General features: G+C 45.9%; 1 protein-coding gene across 1 annotated transcript in view; it reads left to right on the top strand.

Moving 5' to 3' along the window:
* The window catches only part of bmper (BMP binding endothelial regulator), a 25574-nt gene extending 1042 nt beyond the window's left edge, over positions 1–24532 (top strand). Inside the window, exons 2-17 of the mRNA XM_048260713.1 lie at positions 276–368; positions 2629–2712; positions 3845–3930; positions 8825–8924; positions 10552–10634; positions 12265–12355; positions 12763–12845; positions 15070–15169; positions 15546–15655; positions 16295–16435; positions 17029–17133; positions 18532–18577; positions 18872–19198; positions 19465–19801; positions 22275–22405; positions 23357–24532. Of these exons, the coding sequence (XP_048116670.1) occupies positions 276–368; positions 2629–2712; positions 3845–3930; positions 8825–8924; positions 10552–10634; positions 12265–12355; positions 12763–12845; positions 15070–15169; positions 15546–15655; positions 16295–16435; positions 17029–17133; positions 18532–18577; positions 18872–19198; positions 19465–19801; positions 22275–22405; positions 23357–23538 (2099 nt within the window). The 3' untranslated portion in view covers positions 23539–24532. The remainder of the gene's footprint in view (positions 1–275; positions 369–2628; positions 2713–3844; positions 3931–8824; positions 8925–10551; positions 10635–12264; positions 12356–12762; positions 12846–15069; positions 15170–15545; positions 15656–16294; positions 16436–17028; positions 17134–18531; positions 18578–18871; positions 19199–19464; positions 19802–22274; positions 22406–23356) is intronic.

Below are 24532 nucleotides of genomic sequence, written 5' to 3'. Positions count from 1 at the left end.
GGATTTCAAAACAAAGAATAAATAAATTACCTTCATACAACTGACTGACTTTCCTGTCTTTACATAATGTGTGTACTGTGTGTGTGTTGTGTGAAGGGGGTCTGTATTGTCTCTCTGCATTAGTTTGAAAACAGTTCATAAACACACTATCGCTTTGAGAGTGAGTGTCTGTGTGTGTGTGTGTGTGTTTCAGCCTACAGGTACAAGTGATCTGTGTGTAAGCAGATGGACACATGCAGATGTGAGTGACCCCTGACCCCTGATCTCTTGCACAGCTGAGGACCGCTGCTGGTGCCCAACCCCAGCCGAGGTCAAAGGTCGTGTGCATTCTGCTTTCACATGCGCTCTGCTGCCCGGGACACTACAAGGTCCGGGCCCAAGGGTCTGGCCCAGGGTCACGAGGCCCAGTTGCGACTCGACAGCTGAGTCCGGTTCCTTGACAGGAGTCCCTCGGTCTGCCTTCCCATCATAACCCTCAGCAGCTGACGCAAATGCACACAGACAAGCGTGCACACACAAAGACAGACACATGTATGCACAGCCAGAGACAGACACAGACAGAGAAATGTATATTCACACACACACTCACAAACACGTTCAGCACCTGGACTTCAGATCACTGTCACACAGACTCCATGCTAAGTCTCAGTGGCGCTCAGATGATTGCATACATCCCTCTGACATCCGGGAGGATGAGCTCAAATATTGTCCTAACCACCACATATGGGACACACACCCTTAGGAGGAAAGCCACTTAACATCTGCTGCACTCTCATGTCACATTAGATGCTTTATTACAGGGAAACATATATCCCCTAACTTTCTCTTTTGTAAACATCACAACAGACAGTGGGATTAAAATGTGAGCCAGGAGAAAGCATGCCCAAACATGGACTCGACCCGACCTCTAATAAAAGCTGCTTTGGTCATGGAGGACTTTAATACTAGAAACAATGGTGCTGTTTGGCGCCATCTAGTGCTTAATATTACCGAACTTTTCTGTCTTTAAATAAACCGTTATTACCAGGGTGCCACCAAAATAGGCTTCTTTAATACCATGAGGCATGTTTCCAATGTATGACACTGTAAATTGTACAATTAAAGCAAAGGAAACATTGTTTCTTTGACAGCTCAGTGTCATAAAAAGGGGCTGGGTCATAATTGGTGCTTTGAAGACGTGTGTTTCGCCTTTCCATTTGAACTTAACCATGAGCTGCAATTTCAAGTAAGCCAGTGTTGTAAAACATAAATCTGTCACAAAAAATAATAACACGTAACCCGTGAAACCTGATAAATAGAAGTAATGGAATAACTTTCTTCGTGTTTTAAAGGTTGTGATCCCGCCTTAATTTATGGGGTTTGTCGGGAAAAAGTGAGTTAAATCTAGAGTCTCTGTACTTGGTCATGTATACCGAACGGAATTGTGGCGTTTTTGTTAATTTTACCTACACGCAACTCTTGATACACTGACGTGACGCCCTAGCTTACATTGGTGAGATCAAAGGGTCCTCTGCTCTGACATTTCCTAGTGCTCCGAACAGCCCTTATCTTCCCTAGCTTGGATATAACGCATGGTGCAGACTTTTGAGCTTGTCTTCGGTAAATCCGTCTGTTTTCCTCGTCTGGTCCTCCGCGGTCGAGCGCACGGATTTCCTGTAAAGACATGTGAAATACATGTTATCTATAGAGGGCTTGGTAAAACTAGATGCCCGAGCAGTAGGTGGGTCTCTCAGGATTCGTTGGGATTGTTCCATTACCCAACAAGCAGCGAACAACAGGGATCTGCGGGCAATGCGTGCGCCAAAACAGTGGGATTATTAAACCCCAGACAAGGATTTAAATATTGAGGGGCCGATCTCTCCGTGTTGGGAGGGAGGTTCCTTAGCCGCGGGAATGTTTAACTGGAGCCGTGTCGTTTCTATTGCTGTGGCATCGCTTCGGGTCTCAGTGCGAACGCCAGAAGTTGAGAGTCGGGTTGATTTGCCACTCGTGCGCTGCGAAGTGCGGGAGCAGTTGTAGCTCAAGTTTTTAGGTCCGTTGAGTCACAATTCATCTCATGACAGCTGCGAAACATCGTTTCATTTGGCAAAACGTAAGACTGAACTGTTTTATCAGCGTGGATAGATATACTACTCAAATTGTTGGGTGGCATTTGTCAAATTCCATATTTATTATCAACCTGCGATTTGTACATATTTTACATCTGTGCGCATCCACCCGGCGAAGTCCACGATGCACTTATGAATTTTAAGGAGCGATTTTTCACACTTCCAGTTTTGGGGACATTAAAATCTCTCCTGGCTGTGTCATGAGGGCTGTCGCCTGCCTGTCCGCTCGACTTTGTCATTGTAATTTTCATGTGTCCGGTCGACTGTCGGATGCCTGGAGACAAGCAATGTCATTTAGCATTTTGTGAAGGTTATGGGCTGAGTTTGAACAACTGCCGGAGGTGCGTTTCAAAGGAAGACGATTTTCCTACTAAACCCTCAACACATTCACCATCTCCTCATTGGATTTTAATGTATTTTTTCCTCGAAGTTTGGATACGTTTTCTATTTTCTTTTTTCTCTTCCTCGGGACCAATTTTAGGATGCAGTTATCTTGTGACACGGGAGTCTTGGCTATGAAACTTCCCCACACCATCCTCACACAGCTTTTTTCTGGTATTTTTGTTGGTACAAACAGCGCAGTTAATTTCACCTTTTATTATAGGTAAGGACTTTTCCCACAAAATATGCAGGTTTCTCTACTTAAAGGTGCCGCCGATAGGTTTCACAAATGTATAATGGCACGTCCGCTATGTGCAGTATGTGCGTAAAAGTGCAAAGTAGGCTATATAGCAATAGCCTATAATTTTCGCTTAAGTAAGCCTCATCCGTGTCTGTTACCCTGTTGTTTTTTAACAGGTCGTGTTTCATTCCTAGGTTTGTGGTCAAATGACGCTCGCACAGCTGTAATATTTGCAACAGTTACGCGCTGATTAGTAGCCTTTGCGGGAAGACGCACCCGAAATATCCAGAGTTTTATCTTCGAAAGGCGTATTAGAAAGCGTATGTGAAGTCCCACTGTTAAGGTCACCCTGTCTAGAGTCAAACTCTGGCATTAGTTGAAGGGTCCATCTCTGCAGGGGTAGAGTCTAATAGCAGCATTGATATCGGTATCAGCTGAACACTATTACCACATAATCCCTTCGGATCAGTTTTCCCGAACGGGTCCCTACCAGGTATTCGAAATATGCGGCAGTATCATCTGTCTATTGTCTTCTGCTTTGAGCCTGGGAGATGTTCCCTGGCCGGTTGACTTTCTCACTGTTAGGGAGGGAAAGTCTGGGGAGCGATTAGGGTGAAAGAAATTGTCTTTGGCACAGCAGGTGTAAAATAGGTGTGAAGCGATAGAGAGTGCGAGAGAGTTTGGTTTCGCTCATTTAGATCAGAACTGGTTTAATGACATGCGAAAGGTTGTACATTTTTACAGTCGCCCCCGTGGTCCCTGGGTTAGTCTGCGTCTGAGATGAAGGCTTCGTGGAAATCCACAACCTGTATGTAAAAAGCAACGGATTTACGCTATAACAATGGTACACCATTGTGTTAACACAATAACAACAATAATAAAATATGACACAATATAACATAATCGAAACGGTAGTCGTCCACTTAATTTCAGTCCTTTCCTGACTCCTTTTTATCAGTACCAGCCGTTTTCTTCGCTTAACCTGAATTTACGGTTTGGCTCTGTTATTTCGACGCGCTTTGCTTAGACTACACAACGCCATATCTCTGTCAATATGGCTCCAATCATAGTGGGTTTATGTAGAATTTATTGATTGTTCTTGGACTCTCCACAGGTACCGAGCCCAGCTGCGAAAATGAAGGAGAGGTGCTCCATTATCCCAGTATCACCGACAACCCCTGCATATCCTGCGTCTGTCTGGTGAGTGTCAGCGTGTTATGCTGGTATTAACTGTGAAATATCCATCCATTAACAGTATGTCTTGCATAATTCAAAAACGAAAATTGCGCATTCAACAGGGATTGTTAAGTGTATACCTACCACTTTATTGGAATTAAGTCTATTATATAAAATTAGAAGGCACTGGCAGATAGACTAGTTGGGATTTTTACACCAGCTGACTTAAAGTCAATCCGAGCCCTCATTTGTCCCATTTTCCTTACCCTGTTGTGTAATCATCACATTAAAATGATTATGGCACCTGGCACTGACTGAAGAAGGAGACTTTTAAAGATTGCAGACTAAGTTCTGAGCTTTGATTGCCTGGGTGAGAATATCATCATCACCCCCCCTACTTTGAAGCTATTCCTTCTCATGTCTGTCTGTCATGTGTGTGTTCTCCTTGTGGCTTTGTGGTTTGTCAGTCTGTCTCTCAGGGATTGGATCACCCCTTTGATAGTAGTCTCCCCTTAACCATGCTCTTATCAAAAGCCCATCCTCTTTGCCACTGATGAATGCTATCAGTCATCGTGGGGTCACGACACAAGCTTTAATCTCCACCTCAGCCCGGCTTGTCACATGCATGGGGGCGTTGAAATTGAAAGACAGCAGTGCCGCCACGTCGTCGTGGTCGGAGGCAGCCGTCGGAGCGCGCAGGAGCCTGGGAGCCGCTCACTGTCACTGCTAAGTACCCTCTAATGGCCATTCACTGATGGAAGCATGGGGGGGTGGGGCACAGAGGGCCCATTCTCTCCAGGGGCTGCCGCGCGCAAAAGGCAGGAATCTGCTGGCCCTCCAAAGCCATGACAGACAGCCACAAATCGGTTCTCACAGCCATGTGATCCTCTTGACATGTCCCTCAGCCTGCAGCTCTCTCTCTCTCTCTCTCTCTCTCTCTCTCTCTTCCCTCTACATGTCCTTGTTCTTTTCCCTTTCTCTCTTTATCTTAATTTCTCACTCTGTCAGTGTTACTTACTCATCCTGCCACTTTCTTTCTATCTCTCTCCCCTCTCTCTCTCTCTCTCTCTCTCTCTCTCTCTGTCTGTCTCTTTTCTCATGATTGATCGTCCAGGTGGCTGTTTTGGCCTATCTGTAAACAAATCTGAATTTAAAAGGTGACTGTTCCCCCTGCGGAATCTTGGATCCTGTGAGTACGGCACTGAGTAACAAACCTCTTAGTTACAACATTCTCATCCTCATGCCTGTTAGAACCTCTGCTAAGCCCTTGTAGTGGCGGCGGAGTGAGGGGGTGTTTAGTTAAACAAGCCTCTGCATGGGCGGTCAGGGTGTTCAGAGGCACACACACACACACACACACACACACACACACACACACACACACACACACACACAGGCGTGAGCCAAAGCACTCCTCAAGGCCAGCTCAGGACATGACAGGTCACACAAAGCAAGGTAGGAGGCATCCGGAGCCTCCACGCAGGATTAGAGAGAGAGTCACAGTCGGAGGCCCTGTCTCCCTTTCCCCAGGCCCCCGCTCCCACAAACTCATACACACACACACACACACACACACATAATATGCATGCACACACACACACACACACACACACACACACACACACACACACACACACACACACACACACACAGAGACAGACACACACACACACACACACACACAGAGAGAGAGACACACACACACACACACACACACACACACAGAGAGAGAGAGACACACACACACACACACACACACAAACACACACACACACATACACACAAACTGACACAGAGACACACACACACACACACAGAAACACACACACACATACACAAACTGACACAGAGACACACACACACACACACACTGGTTGAGCGGCCCCAGTGCCGAGGGTTGTCCCCAGTGCGAGGTGTCCGCCCAAGGTCAGGACCTGTTTGTTTTTTAGAGAGAGGTGGGAGGTGAGAGGGCAAGAAGTGCAGGATTAAGGCTTTAATGGAGTGGAGTGGAGTGGAGTGGAGTGCTCCTCTTAAGAGCCCTCGCTGTGTTTGCCATTGCCTTTTGCCAGAGCTGAGTGAAAACCAAGAAGCTCGTTCACTTGTTTTGGCATGCCCGCAGTGGAGGGTGAACGCAGAGAGAGAGAGAGAGAGATGTTCACTGTTGGAGGGGAGCTTTGTGTGCGGTTGAGTGAATTTCTTGGCCAAGACATCTATTTATAGGCAGCCAGTACTGATGAAGATGTTATTGTCTGTCTGTGAATCGGTGATCGCGGAATGGACGTGTCCTGTGGGAGATGGGAAACTAGCGTTCGCTGATTGCACTGCGGGAAGTTTTTCCCGGAGGTTATCTGAAGTTGTCACCTCATTTGACCCCTGACCCTTACTCACACTGGCTCATGCCACTTAGTGCTAATGGATCCTGGGTTCTGTGATGGACTCTGAAAAGCCCAGTGCTGAAATACGAGGGAGAAATGGGCTGTGACGTTGTTGGCAGTTCTTTTTGTTTGACACATACAGTCAATACATGCACATTTTCAGACATTTAAAAATACAATGATACAAAGCTGTCATTTCAATAGGATTGGTTATTAGACCAGGTGTTCTAATAATTTCTAACTGTTTGACCATTCAGATTTAAATGATAGAATGTGGTTGAGTTGTGAAAAACGCTGATGTTAAGGAACCCTAATGTTAAATTTAAGTGCATTTAATTTGCTGTATTTGATTATTACCCAACTTCTTGGTAGTTATTCAGTGGCATGTGACAGTTGCAATACTGCCTATTGAAGGTATTGTTTATAAGGTAGGCCTATCTAAAAAAAGAAGATGGTATTTTACAGATATGGCTACCCATTCATTTGGTACCCTAATAGGGAAGCTGGGCTTTAGTTTATGTGCTCATATTGCGTCAAAGTCTAAAAGGTTTCATGTCCTTACTTGCCTCATATCATTGTCCCTGAATCTGAAAAAGATTTAAATAGTACCCCATCTCAGACCTCTGGCTCCTGAGGCTCCTCCGTTTGACCGAGATTCAGTCATGCATCTCTATGGTCCAGTGCCTAACACTTAAAACCACCATGCCATCACAACCGCAATGATTATCCAATTCTGATGTATTTACATAGGTCAAATATACACACTGTTTTTCCAGCATCTGGTTAAGTAGACATTTTCTTGTTTTGCTAGTAGTCATTCTGTATTTTTATAGTGTGTTATGATTCTGACTTTACTGTATGCTTATCCCGCATCCATGGAATACTACCCATTCATATTGCCTTAAAGCACAGCAGTTTGTCATGGTCATAAATTTAGAAATACTACTTACTTTTCTACGTCTGTGGTCGTGACAGTTAGAGTCCCATCTCTCCCTTCACACTGTCTCCTTGGATTCTCACATCATAAAATAGCTCTCTGGCTCTATCAATATGCTGGGATCAGCGGCACTACCAGAGACTCGGCTTATTCTGCGACTGTGTGACAGCAATCCAAATCGAAGCTGCCTCGGAATAAATCCCCTGCCTCTTTACAAGTAGAGGGAACAGAGTTCAGTATCAAAGCGCTGTCCCGGGGACTGTGTTTTATTGGGTGTTTGAAGCATACACAAGTAATGGGAGCCTGAAGTTAGCTCGGAGGTATAGCAGCAGAGGAGCTAACGGGAGTAGAGTGAGGAGGAGAGGAGAGGAGAAGAGGAGAGGCTCTCTGGAGATGTTTGTCTGTTGGTCAGCGGAGTGTGCGTGTGATTTATATAAAGAGGGCGTGAAATTGTTGTTGCATGCGATACACGTCATTTGAGAAATTGAGATGTTGCACCACAAGAATTCTTTTGTATAGCAGGCCATATGTAAGGATTCTCTGCCACCTTTCTTTTCTGTCACTGCTCTCTCTCTCTCTCTCTCTCTGCCTAACTTGAGCTTTCACTCTGCTCCACGACTGCCTCGCCAACTCTCTCTCTCTCTCTATCTCTCTCTGTCTATCCATCCCTCTATTTCGCTTTCCTGCTGTCGTGCCCTGACTGTCTCCTGAGCAGATATGATGCCTTAATGAATCCTTTGTATTGACCTGCAGCAGAGGCTCTCTGAAGGGAAATCAATGGGAGGTGGCTTATTACTCACTTTGCCTGGAAGATGATCCCCACACGCCGTCTCCGTTCGTCCACGTGTACGGCTCTCTGAAGGGGGTTTTGTCCGCGTGCTCTCCTCCCCTCTTCTCTTCTGACCTTGCTCTGAGCTGTCTCTCCCTGGAGCTACCTCTGTCAGACAGTCAGATGGGGCACTTCAAAATCTGGCGTTGGATGAAGAAGACTGCATTGCTCCTCTCTTTCCATCTGCCCCTACCTCTTTTAACACTACGCTCCTTATTCCTTTCATTGCAGTGGAATGACAGCATTGAACAAGTGTGATTTAGTCACAAATGAAAATCAGATCCGCAGTGTTCCCACAGCATGTGCCCCATCTGGTTTAGCTTGGGTCAGGGCATTGCTCTTTTTGACAAATCCCATTCAGAGGTATGGCATATAGATCACCCCTGGGGCTCTAGCCAATTCTAGGTTATTTGGCAGCACCAGCCATCCATAGCCAATGTGGGAAACAAAAAGCCTTTGGACCGCGTTTTTGAGCCCAGTAGCGTAGTTTTGCCATGCCATGGACTCAACACGTGTGTGTCCAAATATTCCTGATGTTTAAGCAGACCACTTCTTAGCCAGCACTCTCTTATTCACTTGGGTTTATTTGCCATGCCTCACTCTCAAATTAAGGCCTTTCGGCATTCAGGAGGGGAGTGTAGCCATAATTTACAGCAGCACTAACACAGGCATGTAAACGCCTGGTTGGACTGGGTGTTTTTTTATTTATGCTCAAGCTTTGGATGCTGAATTATCTGTTGAACAGCTCTTCTCTTCTCTCCTCCTTTTGGGCTCCAGAACAAGAAAGTGGACTGCAAGCAGGAGAAATGCCCCCAAGTGGCGGAGGACTGCGCGCTGGTGGTCAAACAGACGGGAGCCTGCTGTGAACGATGCAAAGGTAAGCTCTAAAATCTGTTTACAGTACTGTCCACACTGGCATGGCAAACAAGGACTTACCCAGGAATGGCGGGGGGTTTCCATTACCAGTCATTCCATTCCACACCAACAATGCAATAGACATACATACAGACAGACTGAGAGAGAGGAAGAGAGAGGGAGAGAGAGGAAGAGAGAGGGAGAGAGAGGGAGAGAGAGGGGGAGAGGAAGAGAGAGGGAGAGAGAGAGGAACACACAGATAGACAAACCCAACACTGCTGCCACCCTATGGAGGAATGATGCTCCTACTGCAGAAGTATTTCCCTATTTCCCCGTTCCCCGTTTCCCTACAATGGAGGCTACAATCTCCCTGATGTGGTGAGACCTCGGGCTTCCCTCGCTCTCTGTGATTGATTCCCTCTCGAGTCTCTCCAAGTCCATAAATCGGACCGATTTGCACAAGTTGTAATTTAAACTGCACTTATAGACCTATAGATGTAAAGTCCTCGTCGAGTGACTCCTCATTAGATGTGGCCGGTGGCCCAATGGTTTCTGAGGTGCGCGGCTGTCAGGGATGGGATGCAGCAGCAGGCCGATAAATGGGGCACAGAAATAAATGGGTAGTAGTTTTATGAGGCCCTGAATCTCGGCTCCACAGTTCGGGCCCCAGGCCGGGGGCCACGTGCAATGGGCTCGCTCCTGCTCCTGCTCCTGCTCATGCTCACAGTCGGGCTGGAGTTCCTCCTGGGGTCACTACGGTCGGGCTGGAGTTCCTCCTGGGGTCAATCCAAACACAAGCCTCCGCCTCGCTGCCTCCCAGCATGGGGGTGCGGCCCTTTTGTTTGTGGCTGGGACCGCTTTTACGAGTTGGGCTTTATTAAAAAATGCCTGGACTTTTTAACACACCTTCTCTCTCTCTCTCTCTCTCTCTCTCTCTCTCTCTCTCTCTCTCTCTCTCTCTCTCTCTCTCTCTCTCTCGTTTTCTTTTTTCTCTCGGGTTTATTCTGAATGGAAATCCCCATGCTGTAATCCATCTTAAGTATTATTGTTGAGAACACTCCAGCCATATCTCCACACTGGTCCTTTTTTATACCTCTCCCTCTCTCTCTCTCTGTAGGCCACGTGTTTAATAATGTTTTCTTATGGAAGTCTCTGATAGAGACACTGAAGGCCTACTATAGGGGGAATGGCCCGGCCCTGGAGAACACGCCATCAGTGTGTTTTAGGGCTGCTACTCTTGCTCTTGATTGTTTGTACAGATCGTGATCTTATCTCTGAAATTGACTCACTGTGTTGTTTCCATGTGCCCATTTCCTCTAAAATAATATTAGTGACTGCTTACATGTGATGTGGGGTAGTGTTTGCAATTTCATGGGAAGTCCCTGATGTATGGTGCTTATGTTTGGGTATCTGGAGGATTATGGTAAAGTAAATAACCATTTTGACCAAATGACAGCATAGTTTAACGTGTTCTTCTTTTCTCCCTATCCATCTCCTTCTCTTCTTCTTGTCTACTCTGACTTACGCTTCCTCTCCTCACCCCATCTTTTCCATCATCCTCTCTATCCTCTCTCTTTTTCTCTCTCTGGTCTCTCTCTTTCTCTTTCTCTTTCTCTCTCTCTCTTTGTGTGTTTTCTGTCTTGCTATAGGTTGCCAACTGGAAGGGAAGTCCTATAACAGCTCATACAGCTGGAGCTCCTCCACTAAGCCCTGCATGACTCGCCGCTGTCAGGTGAGTCCCTCAGACACACTCAGTCCAGAGAGAGGGGGAGAGACGAGAAAGAGACAGACAGAGAGAGAGAGAGAGAGAGAGAGAGAGAGCGGAGAGTAAAATCGGATGGGGGACAGATGCGGTGGACTCAAGATAGAGAGAGAAAGAAAGAGGAAATTCTGAAAGAGAGAAAGAAACAGAGAGAGAGAGAGAACGGAGAGATGAGAGAAAGAGACAGCCTTAAACGATTTATGGTTCATTTATTCCGGAGAGGAGCCAGGTGAACTTGGCTGCGTGGTCCTCCACACATCTGGACTCAAGCCTCCCAAACTTCACCCCCCATAGAGGCCCACCCCTACACACCACAGCCTGTCCTCCCAGCAACCATCTGCATCCCCCCCCACCAATTCACACACACACACATACATACACACTATCCTCTCTCACACACACACATATAAACACATGTACTTCCCTCATATACACACACACACACTCTTTCCACACATTCTCCACAGTCTGCCAGGGGCTGCCGTTCAGCTGGCTTCTGTGTGAACTAATGCGAGAAAAAGGAGCGTAGCACAGCACAGTACTTGCTCACCCTGCGTGTGTGCGCTCTGCTCAACAAAAAATGACAGGCGCGTGTTTGAGCTCTGGAGTGGGTTCCAGAAACGTTGGAGGTCCTAATTCGAGGAACATGTGAGTCCGTGTAAAAAAAATGCTAAAGTGGTAACGGAGGTGTCGGAGAGAGCGGCCATGCTGGAAGCCAGGACAAGCGAACGCAACAATTATCTTCATCCCTGGACGCTCGGCATGGGAAAGGACCTCCCGGTGTTTTCCCGGTGTTTGCGTTGTGTGTTCTGCTCTCAACACAGTTTCTCATGCCAACTTTTGAGAGAGTCATGCGATCGTTCAGCCCACGAGTGCACAACTGCCGCCCTCTGTCTGAACTGAGAGCGCTATTTGGCCTGTCCGAATCGGAGCATGCCACTGATCTTCATGAGATCCTCACTCTCCTTTTTAACCCCTTCTACACACACACACACACACACACAGACACAGACACACAACACACACACACACACACTCCACGTCCCCCGTCACTCAGTCTCCTCTAAGTTATGCTGATGTGGTGGTTAAAGCTTGTAGGTCCAGGAGGTCAAAGGTCAGCTGATTGGACAGGGGAGGCCCCTCTCCTCTGACACTGAGTGTGTGTTGAGTGTGTAGTGAGAGAGACGCGGCTGCCCGCTAATCTGCCCCGCAGTGCCCTAAGCTTAGGCCGAGGCCGAGGGGGCTACGCGTGGCCAGGCAACCGAGAGCCGAGTTGTTCTAGTGCTGGAATGAGAGGCATGCGCGCCCAGAAATGTGCTGAGGTCCACACTGCAGCGACGCGGAGTCTTAGCTGGGAAAGAGCAACATGGACAAGCCGGTGGAATGTTATCACCACAGGGACACTCTCGAGGCGTGGCAGACAGGCTGAAAGTTGTTGTTTAGATTTTGCTTTGCTTTGTTTTGTTTTGCTTTGTTTGCTTATAGTCTTTAGTTCACTGAAAGTCACTGGAGAAGAGCATCTAGTAAACAACAAATAATGTGATCTTGTCGCTGTGTCTTGTTTTTTTTTTTTTTAATTGGCCTTGTTGTTGTCTTTCAGGAAGGTGTCATCACTGAGGCTGAGATGCAGTGTGTTGTCCACTGTAAGAACCCCAAGATTCACCCCAAGAAATGCTGCCCGTCCTGTCCAGGTGATCAGCCAGTTGTTTTTCCCTTCATCCGGCCGGCCGTGCCGCAGGGGCCATTGGTGCAGTCAGTTCAGGCCGTCTCGCTCCCAGTCTCTGCTGGCGTGAGCTGAGCAGCTGAGGCCTGACTTTGGCATTACTGGCTCCAAATCAGTACTGCTTCAGAGGACATGAGCGTGGCCTCGAGCTGTCGGGCAGGAGCTGTAAAGAGTGTTTTCCATTGCTTATCCAGACCGCGATGCATCCTCCACCTGCAACCGGGATCAGCCCCCGTGAACAAACCCCACTGATATATGAGCTGCCATATCTGTTTCTGCTGGAACGAGTTAGTTTGATTCGGCAATCCCGCAGACGAGAATTAAGTCATGATGTCCCGGACTAATTTGATTTCCTGATGTGTCACGCTTGCACAGGGTGTATCTTCGAGGGCCGTCTGTACAAGGAACGGGAGGAGTTCCACCCAGAGGGAAAGCCATGTATCAAATGCATTTGCACTGTGAGTATACTCATCACAATGACTTACAGTATGTTTATATATATATATATATATATATATATATATTGGAGTGACAATTCAGAGCTATAGCTATATAACTACTAACATTATGTTTCATAATGACCAAGGAATTGCAGACCAAAACTAATGCTTCCTTAAGGATTTGACAGAGTTGCCGCTGTGGTGACGTTCAGGTTGATACCGCTGTGATCTAGGAATAGGCCAACTGTAATGTTTTAGTTCTGCATCACCTCAGATTGCACCTTGTATTTCTACCCAAAGCAACACACAGCTGTCTGTGAGAATGGATATGGCATGACCTGTGCACTGAATTAGATATTGATGTTGAGCAGCTGAGTTGTAGGAACAGTTCTGCATTCTGAGGTTTTCTGAAAGCTACCCGTCAACTTACTGAAACTCATTGGGGGAAAAAATGGCTTGCAGTTTGGTCTTCAAGTCGACCTTTATCAGAGGAATGCAATGGTGCCATGGTCGTGGTGCTGCATGTTCTCTCAGGGCAGCAGAGATGCAAGGGCGGACCAAATTAATTTGTCTTATGACACCCTCGATTTTTCAGCATGGCAGGAAAACTCCACCTCAATTCCACCTCCACCTCCTCCCCCGTAAAGATAAATAAGCACATCAGGGACTTCATATAAACACATTAGTGCTTGAGCATGGCTTGCCAGAGAGCGGAGGGGTTGTGGAAAGGACAGCGGAGTGGAATAGGAAGTGTTTTTCTGACCTGGCTAAACTGTCCTGGTCATTGATCTGCTAATAATATAATGCAATATTGACCCGTGTCCTCAGTTTGTCATTCCGTTTTTCTCTGAAGAAAAGTTTTTCTGTGCCTTGTGCTGTTTTTGGGAAATCTTAACGTTTACACTGTTCTTTGAATTTGACCTTTTGATATGCATCGATTTGTCTTTACCATCTTTGTACTGAGTTCTGTATTTAATTTTTTTTTTCAAAATCAACAAAAATCACTTGTAGCACGTCCCATGCATTGCAGTTATCAAAGATATGCATCAGTTAAGAAAAACATGTATGTTTTACAACCTGGGAAAACCTGGAACAGTTTTACTAGCTAACCAATCTTGTCACTACTTTAAGTAGTGATGGCTTTAGTAATTGATGCTTCACACTGTACATCACATGGACTCAAATCTATCTACTTCAGTGCAGCAGTAAGACGCTTGGTCAGAACTCTAACTAATGAAAAGGCATAACTGGGAAAAAGGGCCACATAGTTGTCTTTTTACTGTCCCTTTAAAGCAACACCTAAGAGTTTTTTATACCTTAAAATAATGTTTCCAAAATCGTTTCAGTGGTTCATCAACTCGTAACAGGGTGAACGGCAATTCTGCATTCACTTCGCGGCCCTCTATCGGCTATAACCGCACTATGTAAGTTTGCCAGATCGGGTAGCGGATCTGTAGTTCGATAGAAATGAGACATAAGAAACTACAAATTTGACTTGCATCTGATGTCGCAATACATCGAACTTTTATAAGTCATGCAAAATATTCTACCTTGTCTGTGGACATCGTTATTTGCAAAGCCGGTGCTGGATAAACAAATAGCTTGTGTGCGACAGAGGGAAAGTTCTTTGGTGTCCCTTTAAGTGATATAGATATGGAGACAATTGTATTGACAGGCCCGAACACACACCAATTCATGTTCACACGGCCGTCAGAAATAGTTGATTCGTGCCACCGTGGGGCCTTAGCTGTCCTATTAGGACGAGAGTGCGGGAAGTGAGGTATTTGGTCTCGCTCATCAGGCCGCCTCTGAGGCCTGGCTGAGTGATGCTCTCCTCCACGCCACCATGGCCGCTGTCGCCATTAGTTCCATTCGTCTCTGTGAGTAGTAAATCAGTTAGGGCTCTCAGGCATGAAGAGCCACGGCTGGTTCCTAAGTGCAGCAGGTCAAGGGATTTGCCACATGCACCGTTATATCATCCCACAGATCTGGGAGATTGGAGGGATTTTTTTATTGTCTTGAGATGGAAGTTGAGGTAAAACAAACAGATCACTCTATGTGAAAGTAGAGAAAGAAAGAAGTGCCAGTAGTTTCAGTTCACCACAATTTAAACTTTAATGGACTAATGTATCATGTATTTTGTTGTTGTAATGTGTGTGTGTGTGTGTGTGTGTGTGTGTGTGTGTGTGTGTGTGTGTGTGTGTGTGTGTGTGTGTGTGTGCGTGCATGTGTGTCACTTTAGGGAGGTCGTACGATGTGCCATCGAGAGATCTGCCCCGTTCTCTCCTGTCCTGCCCATCTGAGTCACACGCCAGCAGGCCAGTGTTGCCCCAAATGCCTGGGTAAGACCCCCTCCCCCCTCATACACCTCTCCCCGCGTTGACCCCATTTATGAGTTATGAGAAAAGCAGAAAGTCATGCATGGCCAACATGGCTCTACACCTCATTGACAGGGTCAAAGATCCTCCACCTCCACATTCCAATTAGTTAAACATTTCAGCAGACCTTTGGATGAATTGACTTATTTTAACCACCGTTTTTACTTCATTTACTACATTCTCAATCACCATCTTATGAACATAATTTTGTTCATACGATGTTCATTGTATGGATTTACAAGTACTAAATAGGTCTGTCGGATTAGTCAATGTCACAAGATGAAAATGGCCGTCCTGTAGGCTTGATATGTTTGAGCATCTGTTGGTCTCTCTGCTGTAGGTCAGAGGAAGGTTTTTGACTTGTCACTGGGGAGCTGTCTGTTCCACAGCGAGGTCTACGAGAACGGAACATCCTTCAAGTACGACAACTGCACCACGTGTATCTGTAAGGTGAGAGACCGCCTGCCAGTGAGAGTTATCCTTGCATCCCATAATGATCTCAGGGCATTAGCAGAGCTAAAGCAACTAAACATGTCTCTGGATACTTTATCGATGGGCAGTCATCCTGCATCCGTTTGCAGGATACATTCTGTGGGGAATGCCCTTTCTGTCCCAGTTGCTTTTGCAATTGTGTTTATGCCAGAGTCATTTACAGACCGTAGAATGTGTGCCATAGAAAATCATTGCTTCTCATGTCTCTGGGACTAAAACTTACAGTATGACCTTGGACTTTGCTGCACTTCTTGACTCTCAGTCCTACTGCACTAGTAGGTGCAGTAGCCCTCAGTGCACATGATTTTCTGTGGTCAAAAATGAAGTAAAATTCATTGGTATGCCCAAATTCTAACTGGCAAATGCTACTATTGACCAACAATCACTTTTTGTCAACCCCATAAGACACATGTACGTATTCAGAATATCCTTAATTGTAATAACATACTGTATACATTAGGGTCACCATATCAGGTGCCATTCTAAATGTTAAAGTTTTATAAAAACAGGAGGATGGAGCAGAGTTCTTGGACTTAATCTTGGCAAACTTGTTTGTCTGTGACTGCATGTATTTGACGCCTGTAATCTATTTCCCAGGATTCCACAGTGGTCTGTAAGAAGAAGTGTTCCAAACCAGGCAGTTGCCGGGGAGGCCAGGAGCCCTGCTGTGATGAATGTCTGTCTTACATTAAGGTTGAGGATGTGAAGTACTGTCGCGTCAAGAACAAGATCTACAGGGTGGGCCATATCACAGTTTCCCTACGTCGCCCATCAATAACGCACACTGTACAAACAACTTCATTATGTACCGCCCTGAAGTTAAGGTCATCCTCAGTGTCAACTTTGCAGCACATACCAACACCCAGTGAGAAAATAAAGAGTTCTGCAGGGGAAACATCCTATGGCTTGCTAGCATGCTATGTGGACATCATCAACATTACGTATAACCTGACAGATTATTTGGTAGCACTTTTGATTGTCTTTACACATGGTTTGTCAAAATTCAAGATCAGTCTTTAAAATTGTTTTGAAGAATTACTGAACATCACCATAATCTTACTCTAACCATAAACTGTTCTCAACAGAGTATCAATAGATAGTTTATTTACATCTGATTATCTGTAGATAGTCCATAGGTAAGAGACCATCCAAGTAAAGTGTGACAAATTATTTTGATTGCTGTGTGTGTGATTGTATGAATAGACACAGCACACACAGGTATGTGTGGTGGTGGTGCACATAGATTCTTTGGTGACGTGTCGTAGATGAGTGTGGAGTGTGTGTTGACCAAGCATTCCTGTGTCTCTCTGTCCATGCCACGTATACCGTAGGAGGGGGACAGGTGGTCGTCTGTGAACTGCACTTTATGCACCTGTGTGAAGGGGAACATCGAGTGCCAACCCAAACAGTGTGTACCCATCACCAGCTGTCCATCGGTGAGTGTGTGGGGGGACAGTGAGATCTTGCATTGGTGGTAACAGGGAGGGGGTCACCAGTTTTTGCACGGGATCAGCTAAAGATAATGCACTAGAACGGCTCTAGCTAGATAAGACTAATAACCAAACAAACAAGTAGCTGTGGCTTCACTACATAAGGAGACTGTATGTACAAACATTGTAAAATTTCAAACTCACAGAGACAGTGTTTAAGATATGAAAAAATGAATAATAGTATTCTAAGAATGTGAGGGCTGAGGGACGGTTCGTGTGGACCTCGTTTTGAGGGCTGATGGGACTGATGTGGACCTTGTTTTGAGCCGATACTGTTTCCTCCCATCCTCTGTTGCTTACCCACCTGTTGTGTCTACTCAAAGTCCATAACTCTACCTCTGCCTCTTCCAGTAGAGTTATGGAGTGTGACTAACTCACAATTGCTATATGCACATATGCGACGTGTTCTTGTCAGACAGAGTGATATACTGTCGGCAACCTCACCCACAATCAACCTTTTTTTTCTACCTGAGACTAACATAGATCAGGTCCCCACTGGCACTTTGCTGACCTTTGTGCTGCCTGATCTAAAATCACCATCATTCCCCATTAACATTGTCCATTGTCCCCTCCCCTCTACACTCATGTAAAATTACTTGCTCACCTGTTCTGCAGTTTCCCAGAGTCCCCACCCGTCACACTTGCCAGTACCACCACCACCCCCCTCCCCTCCACACCACCATACACATACACACACACACACACACACACACACACACACACACACACACACACCTTCACCCAGTCTCCCGAGCCCTTGCCTTTGTAAGCAGATCAAAATGCCTCTGACTCACCCAAGTTTGAGTGACGCTGGAGAAACGCTACCCTATATTTAGGCTCCCGAAAAAAACTCCCCCTCAAAGGCAAAGCCATCAAAGACATGACATCCCTTTGTAAGGCGTGGGGGTCCAGATAACACTGTGTGTGAGAGGGTGTGTGTGTGTGTGTGTGTGTGTGTGAGTGGGGTGTCTGCCTTTTTGAAAACATCCTTGGGGTAGAGAGGAGGTGGGCGTGGGACAGGGGCTCTGTGATGTGCTCTGATAGAAGTCAGCACTACCACCACCACCCACCCACAACCACTCACTACACCACCCACCCTCAACCACTGCCACACTAGCCTGAGCGCCAGCTCTGCTCTGTGGCTCGGTCCTCATCTCATGTTTCCCCAGAACAATGTCTGTCAGTCTGTCCCCCTGCTTGGACCTGACAGCGTGTATTTATATCTGCGGCTGCGCTTCTGACTGCCTCTCACTTTCTCTCGGTCTCTCTCTCTTTCTCTCTCTTTCTCCCTCTCTCTCTTTCCCTCTCTCTATCTCTCCACCTCTCTGCCTATTCTATTCACAGAATAAGATACTGAATCGAACTGGCTGCTGTCCTGTTTGCACTGAAAGTGAGTAAGTCATTCAGTTCCTTCTGATCTCAATATGTTTCAGTCTGAAGGGGAATGAGCAGGCCTTTGCTTGTTGACCTAGAAGCTATTTATTTATAGCTATTTATTCACTCATCATGTTGAAATTACACACCAATCTGTTACCTGCCCTGTATACCTTACCTGCCCAGGTCAGAGGATATTGTTAGATTATTTTTTGTTAGCCTTGAAGTCCAAAAATGTATACTCTTGAGATGATAAATCTATAATCTCTGTCCCCTCTCTCTGTGTTTTCTTCCTCTCCTTCTCCTCCAGAGCCAGGTGTGTGTACTGTTTTTGGGGACCCCCACTACAACACGTTTGACGGGCGCACGTTTAACTTCCAGGGCACGTGTGAATACGTGCTGACCAAAGATTGCTCGTCGGCGGCCAGCTTCGTGGTGCTGGTGAAGAACGACGCGCGACGCACGCGCTCCTTTTCCTGGACCAAGTCTGTGGAGCTGCAGGTTCCCGGTCTGAGCATCAGCCTGCACCAGCATCTGACGGTCAGGCAGAACGGCACGCGCATCGCCCTGCCCTTCCACAGCACCGGTGTCCACATCGACCTGGATGGCTACCTGCTCAAACTGACATCCATCTTAGGTCAGTCAATGTGTGTGTGTGTGTGTGTGTGTGTGTGTGTGTGTGTGTGTGTGTGTGGCTGTAAGAGAGAAAGAGAAAGAGAGAAAAAGAAAGAGAGATTGTGTGTTGTGTGTGTGTGTGTGTGTGTGTGTGTGTGTGTGTGTGTGGCTGTGAAAGAGAAAGAGAGAGAAAGGAAGAGAGATTGTGAAACTGATCATTCAGACCTATAACATATAGACCCCCATCTCCCACTTTCTCACCTTGTCTTACCCCCCCACCCCCCTCAGGACTGGAGATCACCTGGGATGGGGACAGTTTCGTGGAGGTGGTGGCCGCACCACATCTGCGGGGTCGTCTGTGTGGCCTTTGCGGGAACTACAATGGCCACAAACGGGACGACACCATCGGCGGTGATGGCGTCTTCAAGTTCGACGTGGACGAGTTTGCAGAGACGTGGCGCATCGAGGGCAACGAGGTGTGCACTCAGCCGCCGCGCAGGCCCACCTCGTACCTGTGTCCCGGTTCCGTCAAGGTGAAGTTCCGCGCACACCGGGCCTGTCAGAAGATCAAGTCCTGGGAATTCCAGAAGTGTCACCCGGTTGTGGACTTCACCTCCTTCTACAGGTGTGTTTGCCAGCATTCACTGAGAATGTACTTCCAGAAGTAGTTTCTGGAAATCAGGTGCAATAGTTTGGTTACCATCATGTGGCTTGTGTAGAGTTCACAAACAAGCACTGGTCTGATAAGGCTTTTTTTTTAGCACCTTTCAATCTCAGGTAAGAGAGTGCTTTTGTGGAGATAAATGCTTAATGTGCCTAGTAGTGTTGCGCGGGTTTACCCGCGGGTCTGGCGGGTGCGGGTAAGCTTGATCGGAAAATATCGCGGGTGCGAGCGGGGCGGGTCAAAAATTGACAAAGCACTTCTTCTCACAAAGTTCTCACTTAGTTATTAATAATGTAGGCTACAGAACATTAAGTGCAACAAACCTTCTTGCAATCTCTTTTAACTGCATAAAACAGGTTAAGATATGATTAGTCTACAAGACCTTCAGGGTGCGCTGCAACATTCTTTCATTAGGCAGGTGCAGCTTTGTTAAGTTCGTGGATGCATGCTATAATGATCATTTTCAACTTTCTTTCATTAGACAGATTTCTGGTTCAGTTCATAAAAATTTAAAGTTTAGGCAACAGACAGATATGAAAGGTTTAAACCGATTGAACATGTCTGTGCCAATGCGTGTGTGTTTGCACGCGCGCCTGAGGAGAGAGAGAGAGAGAGAGAGTTCATGTTAGGCTACATGATGTAGCCTATTACTTGATTTTTATCTAAATACATCAATAAAGAATTAAGGATCTTTCAGTTTGATTATTTATTTAGTAGGCCTAGCCTATGTCAATGAAGCTAGATTCAGATTCAATTAATCCATGCTACCGAGCCAAGCCAAGAGCAACAACTCTTTGTTGAAGCATATAGCCTACAGTGCAAATTCTTCTTGTTTCAGTGTTTAGTTAATAAGAAAGCATAGTCTCTACCTCAATATGTACAAAGGATAGCCTAGGCTATTAGACACATTGTTGTTGTTTTTTTTTTTGTCGGGTCAGGTTCGGGCCGTTAATCAGCACATATTTTTGAGGGTCGGGTGGGTGCAGATCGAGTTCCTGAGGGTCGGGCGGGTGCGGATGTTAAAAAACTTAACCCGCGCAACACTAGTGCCTAGCAATTGGCATCAAAAATCACAAACAAAACTATCCAATCTTCACAACTCTTTAAATTCTGTTCAGGGCGTTCTTTTTTAATGTTTTGTTTTCAGTCCTTCGTAAATCTGCCCTGACGGAGAAATAGCATTTAGTTCCATACGGCATCCCGTGCCGTGAAACCCATGAAATGTTTCATAAGACGTTTTATTTGATGGGGTTGAACTCATGCGACATTAGCAGTAGCTCAAAGCCTAGCTCCCCACCATTTAATCTCAACTTGGTTGTTTCAACGAAAGGGGAAACCAGCAGAACGATATAATGGGTTACTGTAAAAGATCACAGTGAGGCAGTGTCTACTATCTTACCATTCACCCAACTACTTCTCACTCAACCAGAAGGATTTCTCTCTTAAAAGTGAATAAAAGACACACCACACACACACACACACACACACACACACACACACACACAATCATACAGTAAAGACATTGGAAGAGATGATGGTGGTATGGTTTGAAGTATTGCGTGACTTTATCACTCTCCAAACCGCACAGGGGCTTTCAACAGGCTCCAAGCACCAATTCACACCAGACTGAGAGTTCGTCATCAAACCCCCCCCCCCCGTCTGCAAAAGTGTTTTTCAATGTGGCTGTATAGACCACCATTTTGGTCACTCAAAAACAAAGGGAGCAATCTGTTATACCGCCTTCCTCTTGTGTACTTAACAAAAATGTGCAAAAGTCATCCTCAGACTCTTTCTGTGTACACATAAAACAGATGTGGATGACCAAGCACCTTGTTTGTGGATGAAAAACCTCAAAATACCTAAGCAGTTTCGTGGAAAAGTTTGAAGGATTAGGGTAGACAGGGTCATCTTTGGACTATGATCAAGAACTTAGCAGGTGTCCAAGGGTTACTTGTATTAGATTCTTCCTTTGGGGTTAGGGTTAGGGTTAGGGTTAGTTGCATTGGAAAAACAGCTGACTGACAGTTGGCTGATAAATTTGTGTGGAATTTCCACCGGATCCGTAGGATGTCACAACATAATCCATCTCCTCCTGTGTACCTATCATGACTGTGAGCTAGCCATAGATTTAAACTATTCAGCAAACCTCAAACACAGGAAAACCCTGACTGTTCTCTTTTTGTGTGATAAGATCGAGATTTCTTTGGCCACTGAAAACATTGCTTCACAGCAGATGCATTGCTATTGGTGGAATGCATCTGAAACCTTGCACTCCTGACACACTGACAGGATATTGAGTTGAGTAATTGGACATTTTGTCAATAAATTGTGACAAGTTACTTGATTGCAATGGAAACAGGCACAATGGAAACAGGCACAGCCACACACTCCATTCCTCTTTATTCATCTCTCTAACCCACACCTTTTCTTTCAGGTCATGTGTAACGGACATGTGTGAGTGTCCGGTGCATAAGAACTGCTACTGTGAGTCCTTCATGGCCTACAGCCGAGCGTGTGAACGAGAGGGAGCCGTGGTGCTCTGGCGACCCGAGCAGAATTGCATGAGTGAGTAGCTGACTGCTGACCATCCATTTCGTTGGACTTGTCCAGTGACAAATAAGATTTCTGATTCTGTCTCAGCCTGCAATTGCACTACATAACATTGTTGCCATGGGTACGAGAATGACCTTTTGCCTCAGTTTTAGGCAAACTGGGCACAAAAAAGCGCAAAAAAAGCATATTGTTATACACACCAGTATGTTGAAAATGTTAAATTCACACAGTTTAATGGACAAAAAGGAAACATCTGGCAAGAGTTGATGAGAGCAATCATGAAAAAACAGAGTGTCACACACACTGGTTGTCAGTCCCACCTGTTTGTTAGGCCCAGATCAATGTCTTTATCATAAGTCATAATGCCTGCAGCCCACCTAGTGCATGACATGTCAGGAGCATGTTCATGGTCCATCTATTAGCATGACATGTCAGAAGCATGTTCATGGTCCACCTATTAGCATGACATGTCAGAAGCATGTTCTTGGTCCACCTACAGTATTAGTATGACATGTCAGGGGCATGTTCATGGGCCTCCTCCCAGTGTTAGCCTCTTCACAATCTTACTGTATATGGTTGCTAAAGGGACAGCAACGGGGAGTATCCAACTGAGGAGACTTTAGGGGGGCACCTCCTGCCACTTTGTGAAGAGCTAGAAACAAAGCAGAGTGACCAGTGGCATTACATTATGAGCATAGAGATTAAAAGGCTAGATGGTGGTGCCTTTCACCTGTAGGGTATCTAGTATAAGCTATCAGATAACACTCAGCAACCACAAAGGGCTAAACATGCTAAAAACAACATGCATACGGTACATTTATTTGTGAAAAAGGAGGGGTGTGATGTGTGGAACCAAAACACGAAAAAAATATTTTAACATTACCATTTTGATGGGGTGATGGGGCTTTATCTGTGTTAAATTCTGTCTCACCCTCTCTCTCTCTCTGTTTCTTTCCAATCCAGCGACCCAGTGTAAGCACGGCGCCGTGTATGACACGTGTGGGCCAGGCTGCACCAAAACGTGCGACAACTGGAACGAGATCGGGCCGTGCAACAGACCGTGTGTGGCCGGATGCCACTGCCCAGCCAACCTGGTGCTGTTCCAGGGCCGCTGCATCAAGCCCACGTCCTGCCCGGGCCGATGACCCTAGGAGGCCTCAGGGTGGAGATAAGGGTGAAAGGGAAGGACAGGGACTCTGGAGTCGAAGGGCTGCAGCACAAACGCTGAGAGACTGCAGTGGTTCCCACGGTCCTGGACACAACCGAAGCCCCTTTTTCTTTTTCTTCCACTTGGGTGACTTCACAGAGCCACTGCTGAATGATGATGAACTTCTCTTCTCCCTGCTGAGGTAACACAGCAGGCCGCCGCCACCACCAGAGGCGCTCTCAGGACAAAAGAGAAGAGAGGCAGATTAGAGAAAGGCCATTCCCCTCCTTCAGTTGAGGCCAAGACTCTAAGCCCAAAGGCCTGTTGGTCTGGACCTCTCTGAATACTGGCTACTATCAACTATCCGTGTTCAACCTGGAAAAGCAACTCAAGATGCTGCATAGTGGGAGCAGGTGACACAGACCTGCAGCTGAACAATGCATTCACATCTCCAAGCACTCTCATCTAACTCAGCAAAGAAAGCTAAAACACAAACACACACACACACACACACACACTCAGTAGTTACTATTAAGAATACAGCTCTGGCTGTCTTATTTAATTCCCAACTTCCGTGTCATTCATGTGTTAAATTTTATACTGTAAACTAACAAGATTTGTACAAAAAGACACCTTTATGTCATTATTGATATTATTAAGTATGGTTGTTGTTTATGATATTGTTAATTTATATGCATTGGCCAATTGAAATGTTGTAGCAAGAGCCAAATAATCTAATTTTGTTTAAAAAATAATGTAAAGGGAAAATATATTTATATTTGTGTTGTATTTTGTGCTATTCTGAGGAGAAATACCCAAATGTGACACGTTATTGCAACATCACAGGGAAACTGTACTGTATTTTTGGAAAAAAAAGTAAAAGAAAAAGAAAATGCTCAGTGTATGGTTGTGTGTTCATTTTCTAATTGAAGATGTTCATATGTACTTTGGAATTATGATATTTAAGAACAATGATATGTGCTTTAAATGAA

Source organism: Alosa alosa, chromosome 13 (assembly GCF_017589495.1).
Source record: "Alosa alosa isolate M-15738 ecotype Scorff River chromosome 13, AALO_Geno_1.1, whole genome shotgun sequence".
Classification (NCBI taxonomy): Eukaryota; Metazoa; Chordata; class Actinopteri; order Clupeiformes; family Clupeidae; genus Alosa; species Alosa alosa.
The sequence above is the reverse complement of the archived record's forward strand: the minus strand, read 5'-3'. Positions and strand labels throughout refer to the sequence as shown.